This window comes from Zea mays, chromosome 5 (assembly GCF_902167145.1).
Source record: "Zea mays cultivar B73 chromosome 5, Zm-B73-REFERENCE-NAM-5.0, whole genome shotgun sequence".
Classification (NCBI taxonomy): Eukaryota; Viridiplantae; Streptophyta; class Magnoliopsida; order Poales; family Poaceae; genus Zea; species Zea mays.
The window spans coordinates 10,328,187-10,337,575 of NC_050100.1; the positions used below are offsets into that span (position 1 = coordinate 10,328,187).

The window sequence follows — 9,389 nt, forward strand, 5'->3', positions numbered from 1 at the left end:
CTGTTTGGTTAGAGGGATTAATCTAGTTTTTACTCTCGTTTAGTCTCTATTGTATCAATGCCCTTGCTTAGAAACTAGAAAACTGGCGCGAAACAAGGTATTTTGGTCTCTATTTTGTCAATGCCCTTGCCTAGAAACTTGCATAGAAACTAGAAAACTGGCGTAAAACAAGAAAAATATTTTAGTCTTTATATGTTGCAAAAGTTTAGTCGCCTATGAACTAATTTTTGGTCTCTCCATTTTTTCATTTAGTTCCTAATTTGTCAAATACAAAACTAAAATAGAGTTTTGGTTTCAGTATTTGTTAATTTAAGAACTAAAATATAGTAAAATGAAGATACTAGAAATTAGTGACTAGAAACCAAACACCCCACAGTGGATCAAATCTCTACTATATTAAAACACTAGTTTCAACGATCGTTTCGTGTCATTATTTTTTTAAAAAAACCTACATTTCTTTAGAATCAACCCGCACTTCTATAACCTCTTAGCTACTATTATAATAGAAGAGCTTATGTAAAAAATAAGATAAAATAATATATAACTAAATGTCTAAATCTTGATTGTTGGCTTCACGTTTACATCCACATAATCAATAGAAAACATATATTTTATGCTTTATTAAAATAAAATTTATCTTATGTTATATATAGTCGTCTCGTGCCATTATTTTTTATAAAAACCTATATTTCTTTAGAATCAATCTTTAGAATCAATCTGTAACCTTGACCTTGATTATTAGTTTCACGTTCACGTCCACTTAATCAATAGAAAATATATATTTATGTTTTATTAAAACAAAATCAATAGAAAATATATATTTATGTTTTATTAAAACAAAATTTATCTTATGTTATATATAAAAACCTAACAATGCACATATATTATACATAAAAATAACATATAAAATCAGTAGCAATGTACAGGCATAGGCATAGCAAGACGGACTCGTCCGTACCCGTGTCGACGAGCGTCGGTTGACTCGTGGCTATGATCATTAGCGGGAGCAGCAGGTTAGAGAGGAAAATAGGGAAAAGGCCGGCACGACGAACAAGACGTCCGACGAAAACGATGGTACACACATGCTGTGAAATGTCCTCGTAGACGTACAATAGCCATTACATGTGTCGGTGTTTGACGAATATGCGCACTCTGCCGGCACGGAGATAGAGGTATGAGGGGAGAGAAAAAAACACGGAGATAGAGGTATGAGGGGAGAGAAAAAAACATGATAACGAACGAGATGCGATAACGATGACTAAGATGAAGACCATCGTTATCGTGTAGAGTTATAGATAACCAAATAGACCGTGTCTACCGAACCAATCCAGGACAGACCCATCTAATAGTGTCTGGATCAATCCGGCACGAGCGCCCTGTCATAACCAAATAGACCGTGTCTACCGAACCAATCCAAGACAGACCAATCCGAAACAGACCCATGCCATAACCAAATAGACCGTGTCTACCGAACCAATCCAAGACCGAACCAATCCAAGACAGACCAATCCGAAACAGACCCATCTAATAGTGTCTGGATCAGTCCGGCACGAGCGCCCTGTCATGATATAGCTTAACATATTGATGTCACTACTGCGGTTAGGGCCCCATGATGTAGCTTAACATATGGGTGCCACTAGTGCTGTTAGGGCCGCAAAGTTACTCAAGTTTGTATATTGCAGGCGCAAAATAATTGTGGCTTGTATTACATAGAAGCAAAGAGCAGAAATAACATGTACTAGCACGGAAGCTCCTTGAAACAGCTTACTATTTTTTTTACATCTCAGCAAACTTGGATAGTACTGTAGTATTTCGAAAGCAGCCTAGCGAACCACGCTGAGTACGTGACGCGCCCAGAGGCCGGGAGCAAAGCGAACTCGACTAAACTAAACGCCGACAGCCCTGCCTGATGTCGCCGCCGGCGCCTCTAGGCGGTGGCATGCTTCTCGTCCTTGAGGTGGCGCGCCTTCTCCTTCTCCTTTACCTCCGAGCCCTGCGACGTGTCGTACTCTGCACAGAACAGACCACAGCCGGTCAATACACCGTCACACACACACACACAAGCTGGAAGACCAGAGCTCGCGTGCACGGCGCGTACCGGAGTGGCTAGGATGGATCTCGGCGCCGGGGTGTTCCACGGGGTCGTTCCCGCCGTACACCCCGCCGAAGCCCTCCTCGTCGGAGCGCGTCGAGTACCCCTCCCCGAACGAGTGGGTCATCACGTCCCTGCATGCGCGTGACGTGACCGAAACCAATCAAACGCAGGAGAGAGAAAAAAGCATACCGCGGGGTGAGCGCGTAGTAGGTAGGAGACGCGGCGGATCAGGGTTACCTGGTGTGCTTGTGCATGTCGTCGCGCTTGTTCTCGCCCCCGGCGGCGTCCTGCGGGGGCACCTTGGGCTGCTGCTGCTGCTGCTTCGGCTGCTCCATGCCGACGCCCTGGTCGCCCGGCACGGGTGCGCTGCCGGCCGGCGTCGAGGAGACGCTCCTCCCGCGTGCTACGCCCGCGGCGGGTACCACCAAGCCTGGCGCAGCGACGCCGCCGCTCCTCGTGGTGCCGCCGATCCGGCCGAGCGCGAACCCGAGTGCCGTGCTGCTGCTGCTGCTGCTGGCGGCCGCCCGAAACGTGTAGGGGTACATGAGCAGCAATGAAGTGGACGCACGCGCACGGCGATGTGTTCCTAGAGCACGGGCCAGGAGCCGCTTATAAGCGGCCGCGCCTGCCGTGGGGCTGCCGCCGTCGCGGTGGCGCCGCGCGCGGGGGCACACGTACTGGGGCGCTCCTTGAAGGCCGAAGGCAGCGTGGCGCCGTGGACCGCGCGGAGGCCGCACACGTACACGGACCGGTACACGCGCCGAGCGCACGATGGGACTCTGCCAGCTAGGGATGAAAGCGGTAATCTGAACTATTAGAACAAATTTAATATTTTAAAATAGATATGCATAAAATTTAATGTTGATCTTTTCTTATGTTATCAAGCACATTAGTACACATATGAATAAAATAATACACAAATTGTTTTATGTATTATTTGCTCCCTACAACACGAAACGTTGAAAAAATTACCGAATTTATTTCCGAATTCATACCGAAGTTTATATCTATTATTTGAGAAAATATAGGATGAATTTGAGGTTTTCCTTTTATGAATCTTTACAAGCTGGATGTTAAAAACAAGAATACAAATTTATATTGTAGATTATATATCCTATTTATTCGCAATCAAAGAAAAACAACTAAAAAACTGACTACCGAATAAATACCGTTTCCGACCGTTTTCATCCCTACTGCCAGCGGTCTCGTCGAAGAAAAGCGCGCAGAAGATAGGGACGGTCGTGTCGTCAGTCGCGCCGATCTCTCTCGCACGCACGCGACTCGCGTCGCGTCGCGGGTCGGCGGGTGGCTACTGGCTAGGTCGAGTCAGTGTATGTGTGTATCCGTATCCGCCGTACTGGCGATTATGGGACGGTGACACGAGCTCCCGATTCTTCATTTGTTGATTAGTCGGAATTCTATCCGGTTTTAGAATTAGTTTACTTATATTGATAAATATAATACGACGCTCCACAACTACAACACGGTGCTGATAAATATTTAAAATATAACTTTAAATACAGTGATTTTTATAAACAATATTTTATTTACGGAAATAATATAGTTTATTATTCCTAATCGCAGTAGGAACGAAATGTGTCGGCCGATAGTTTCCGTCGAGGTTAGGTAAACTTTTGTCACGTCATATCAAATATTTAATACTAATTAAAAATATTAAATAAAATATAATTACAAACTATTACATAGATAAAAACTAGACGACAAGATAAATCTATTAAATATAATTAATCTATAATTCACTTATGTGATGATGTTACAATAAATATTTACTAATCATATAATGAGTCTAAAATAAATTTTAATTTGAAGTAGAAGGAGTATATATGATTAAAATGGAAGGAATACCATGACTGCAAAAACACACCCTTAGGACATGTTTGGAAGAAAGCAAACGGATAGGATTTAAGAGACTAAAATCTTATTGATATTTAAAATTAAACAACAAAGGTATTTTAATCTCCTCCCTTCCCTGCCTCCCAAACATACCCTTTCTGTTCGACAGGCAGTACAATCGCTGAAGAATGTGCCATACTATCCCGTGATCCTACCACGTGCTTGTGCTAATCTGTTTTGGACAAATGCGCAAGTGCAACCATGCACTCATTAAAGACCAAATCTGAGGACAAGATTACGAAACAGTGCACCTACCACCATGGGCACAGGCGCACAGCCTACGGTATGCCAATTTCACTGTGATCCTCCAGTAACCTCCGTTTCTGCTGGAGTCAACTTTGCCTTTTGCAGCTACTGTACCTCTCCTTGGACCGACGACACTACACGCAATCCACCTCTAAGCATTCTGATCATCTCACAACACAGGCTTGAAGCACAGAAACGAGGGGACACGCGCTTTCAGCCTGCTGGGGCACAGGCTTAGCGTAGCTAATCCAACCCCTCCAGTCTGCTGGGGCAGAAGATGTCAAGCAAGCGATTGTTGATTAGAACCCTAGTCGGCAGTATATGGTAGTAAACCCCACGCGTGGCTTCCTAAAAATGTGTCGGGTCTCGACTTGCTATCGCTGATGGCATGGCAACGTCAACGTGGGACCCGCCGACAGCTAGAAATGGCTTCAAACTCAAGCTGCATGGAGGTAAGCGAGCGAACAGTTCAACTAGGCGGCAGTCAGCTGTATCTGCTCTCTGCCAAAACAAGTCTGGGCTATTTGATGCTATTGCAAGTCTCGGTCAGTTCAGGGCTAAGGTTGTATTTGGTTTGGCTTTTTGCTTTGGTTTTTGCCACCTAAAAGCCAAAAGCCAAATCAAAGGACTGGATATAGAAAACAACTTTTTCTAAAAGCTGTTTTTCTTACAATGCAAAATTGAAAGCATCCTTGAAACTGTTTTTAGTGGCTTCCGGATATAACTGTGAAAACATATATCGAATAATTTTTAACGGCTTTTAGTGGTTTCGACCAAACGGTTTTTAGCTTTTTAACAGCTCATAGACCACAACAGTTTTTTCCACAACTCACAACCTACATTAGTTTTTTTTTTTCACCGCCACAGTCCAACCAAACATAAAGTTGCAACCCTAAGTTGCAATGGACTTCTCTATCACTGTTGGAAGAACTTGTGTTTTCTACAGTAAACTGCAGTCAAAAGATGAAACTAGACAAAATACACCTTCTTGAGAGACATAACATCCATTGGAACATATGAATTTCAAGAAGAAAAAACAGCATCGCTCTCACTGCTTGGTCCATAATCATGGCTTGGTGCGGGCCAACTAAACCAAAAAAGCCATCGCTCCGAGTCCAGGTATCTCGGTCACTGCGTGCGTTCCCATCCAAGAGAATGGCGACCGAAAGAGCCGCAAAATAACGGCAGACATACAGGAAAATAAATCTTTGCATTCGGGATACAAAGAAACTACTTTGGAGCCTCTCACATCCCACCACTGTGGTCCATACAAATAAAAAAGATTAAATTACGAAAATGTGAAATTGCAAATTTTAATCTGTCTTTATGGATCTAAGCGATGTATGTGAGGAGCTGTAAAAGAGGACGTTTGTATCTGGGATGTAAAAAAATAATAATCCGTAATACGATCCTTTCCGCTAAAGAATGAATAATGACTTGTAGCTAAAATGCATTGAGTAATGAAGAGGAGTAGCAATTCTGACTCCAGAAGAAAAGGCTAAGCATCAACAGAAAGGAAATATGCTGCCTTCCCCATCGAGATAAAGCGCCAAGCCTCCTAACAAATTGCACGAAAATGACAGCTTACAATCAGAACAGCAAGGATACAGGATACAGTCATACAGGGCGGGCGCTAGAGTAGGGTAATGAGCGCATTGCTTCTCTTTTCACATAAACGGTGGCGTACCTGATGTGCATTGGAACACCTGCAACATTCATACGCAGCTACATAGAAGAAAAATGCAGAGAGCTGTCCGTGGTGAATACTTTGAGAAACAAGGGTGTCATTTGGTTCACGAAATATAACGTAAATGGTAATAGTAATGATTTACAGTTGAGTACCGATGATAACAAGTTTAAATAGGTCAGTATTAATTTCTAGTATGATATCTGATTACGGTTGGACCAAACATGATTTAGTGTTATCGGTTACCTATTACGTTATAAATATATAGACCAAACAGCAACCAGCGACACATGAGAACCAAGGCCTGAGGTCATGAACCTTGAAATGGCAACACATGAGAGCTTGGGAAAGAATGCAGATTAATGAAGTAGTAGCAATTGACACGCTTATAAATGACAACCCTGGGGTAGCACGCAGCATAAACTGGACAATGCAAGGCTGACATTAGGTGCAGAATTTCATTTCGTGCACTACACTACCATTGGTACCAAATACACGAGAATAGTAGGTGCAATAACACCACATTTGTTATACTAGTTAGCTTTGCGACTGTAAGCTTATTGATTGCAACGATGGAGGTGCCTGCATGCTTTTTCAAATCCATAGACATATAGAATGACCACTCGCCACTGTCATCAGAATTCAGAAAACCACATGAGCAAGCAGTCTACTCCACCTCACCTGCTATCCATTTCTATACATTTAGCGCTAAATTTGCTCTAGCTACTGATCATGTAGAAGAACAAACATCAAACAAGGTAACTAAAGTCCCCAATTATACCATCTAGCCATTGTCATCATTTTGGAAGGAAATTAAGACAATGCAAAACCAGTCTATTCATTTCTTCCCTGGTCCTATGACAATGCTACATACAACAGCACCAATACACACACAAAAAAAAAGGGACTCACCGCCAAGCGGACACGGTGAGCAGCGGCTGCTTCTCCCAAGCCAGAGACAAGAACGCCGGTGGCAGCTCAACAAGTGAATACTTGTACTTGGAATCGTAATTCCAGAGCAAAAGATCGGCCTGGCTCATGGCGTAGTTGCTGAGCTTGACAGGCTCAAAGCCACACCACTCCATCAGCGTCTGCCACTCCCTACTAGCCGCCATCCTATCAGTCCTCTCTGCGCCTTCCTCTGGCCCAATGGCCCTTCGAATGCGCTCCCCAAACATGCATCGCTCCACCCTCACCCTCTCCGGCGAGTCCCGTGGCATCGCCACGTCCAGCGACTCGAACACTGGCTTGTAATACAGCAGTGCATTGGCAAAACGATCGACGAACCCAGCTCGGTTCAGGCTGACCTCGTATTCCCCAAGGGTAACCACCGATGGATCGAGCGACTTAACCAGCCGGAGGACACGTCGCACGGGCTCATCGGAGTCGCCAAGGAGGTGGTACAACTGGAGCATGAAATTGACGGCTACGGTCTCGTCAGGCTCAACCAAGAAATCCGACCGATCCAGCTCGTGCACCGGCCGCAGCAACGGGACGAACTCGAAGTCCACCCCGAGAAGCTTGGCGAAGTCGCGGAGACGGGCACTGGTTGCGGCGAGGGACGCCGCAGGCTTTGGCCCCAGGTACGGCGAAGGCACGCCGGAGATACGTACCCGGGACGGCTTCTCCCCCGGGCGAGTGGCGAGTGCCTGCAGCAGCGCCGCCCATTGGATACCCTGCACGATCCCGAAGTCAACGATGTGAATCTTGGTCGCCGCGCCCGTAGCCTCCAGGATGGCCTGGTTGGCGGTGAGGTGCGCGAACTTGGAGTAGGGGCAGGCGTCATTGAGCGTCTTGTAGCAGAGCGTGAGCTCGTCGGGGGCGAAGCGCGAGTCCACCGCCAGCGAGGGTTGCGCTTGCGCCCCGCCGCCGCACGCGAGCCGGCGCGCCAGCGCGTCCGCGAAGTAGAACGCCACGCGCTCCGCGGGGTCCCCGTCGTCGGAAGCGGCAGCGCGCACCTCGGCGAGCTCCGCGGCAGCGAGCCCCGTGCCAGCGGCCGCTGTACGGGAGCAGGCGAGGAGGGACTGGAGGATGGGCGCGGAGCAGGCGGCGTCCAGGGAGCTCGGAGAGGAACACGCTGCCGGCGCAGCGACGGCGGCAGGCTGGGGAAGCGACGCCGGGGTGGCGGCCTCGGGCTGGGCCGCCGCGTCGACGGGGGCCACAGCAGAAGCGGGAGCGGGAGCGGGAGCGGGTACGGGCGGCGGCGGCGGCGGGGTGGTGAAGATGAGGCGCTCGAGGTCGGAGTCCGCGAAGACCGGCGCGTCCCCGATGAGGCTGTTCATCCAGACATCGGAGTCGAAGTCCGCGGCGGCGGCGAGGTCCGAGAACACCGCATCGGCCGCGGACGTGCCCACGAAGGCGTCAGGGAAGAAATGGTCCGCCTGGGGCCACGCGCCGCCGCCGTATGGCAGGGACGCCGCCGGGATCTGGCCGTGCGGGGGCGCCGTGGCCGGTGGCATAGGCAGCGCCTGGCGCGGCGGGGGCGGGAGCGGGAGCGGCATCGGTAGGTGGTGGTGGTGGTGCCTCTGGTGCTCTTGCTGCTGCTGTTGTTGCTGCTGCTGGATCACCTGCTGCGCGATGGCCATGAGGTTGCCGCTGTCGGCGCACATGTACGCCATGGCGCTCCCCGCCGTTTCCGGTGGTAGAATCGCGGAATGGTGTAGGGTGGGTATCGGCGCGGCCGGGGAATTCTGCGGTGTCGTTTTGGGAGAATGATGGAAGGGGGGGACGACGGCGGGGACGAGCGGCGGCAGGGGATTTAAAACAGTGGTGTGGGCACTGTGGTGTACTATGGTGGCAGTGGCACACACACTCGCAGGCCCTGCGCGGGGCGCAATTACGGGACTGTCCTCGGGCGTACAGAATCCTAGAATGCAGTAGCCCCTGCTGCCCTGCCTGAGGTTGGGGTTGGCTTCCACTTTTGTGGTCACCTGGCCTCAACGGTAAAATGAGAGCCAGTGATGAGCCAGGAGGGAGAGGGAGGTGCGCCTGGGCTTGAACTGCGCCGGTCAGGAGTGACCCGCTAGGATCTTCAGCGGTTGGTAAGTTCTGAACTCCTTTTGTCATAGCAGTAGGCCGCGATGATCTCGTTTGGTCCGATATCTGGGGGAATTGGGGGAATAAGAGGCTATTTGGTTTTCCCAGCTGAAGTTCAGTCTCTGTTAGATTAGACGTTTAATATTAATTATGAGTATTAAATATAGTCTAATTATAAAACTACTTGCATAAAAGAAAATCAAACAACTAGACAAATAATTAGGACTAATTAATCCATAATTATCAAATGTTTACTATAGTATCGCAAGAGTGAATCATGGACTGTTTTTTTTATAGAACAGTAGGTGAGGGCCCCTACTGAAAATTTTATTTAAAATTTGAAAAAAACAAAGTTTAGAACAAACAAGAAGACGAATTACAGGGGGTTAGGGAGAGTTTGTACTGTCATTG

General features: G+C 47.9%; 2 protein-coding genes across 2 annotated transcripts; both read right to left on the reverse strand.

The window, feature by feature from the left end:
• Positions 1-1,659: 1,659 nt before the first annotated feature.
• On the reverse strand, positions 1,660-5,974 carry LOC103625926 (plant/MUD21-2 protein). The gene is made up of 4 exons (XM_008646326.4): positions 5,943-5,974; positions 2,333-2,881; positions 2,099-2,226; positions 1,660-2,010 (listed from the first exon to the last, which is right to left on the reverse strand). The coding sequence occupies exons 1-4, from the start codon at positions 5,972-5,974 to the stop codon at positions 1,928-1,930; spliced, it is 792 nt and encodes a 263-aa protein (XP_008644548.2). The 3' UTR covers positions 1,660-1,927.
• A 720-nt stretch (positions 5,975-6,694) lies between these two features.
• On the reverse strand, positions 6,695-8,781 carry LOC103625927 (SCARECROW-LIKE protein 7). The gene has a single exon (XM_008646327.4). It carries the CDS (start codon positions 8,558-8,560, stop codon positions 6,851-6,853), a length of 1,710 nt encoding a protein of 569 aa, XP_008644549.1. The 5' UTR covers positions 8,561-8,781; the 3' UTR covers positions 6,695-6,850.
• Between the last annotated feature and the right edge of the window lie 608 nt (positions 8,782-9,389).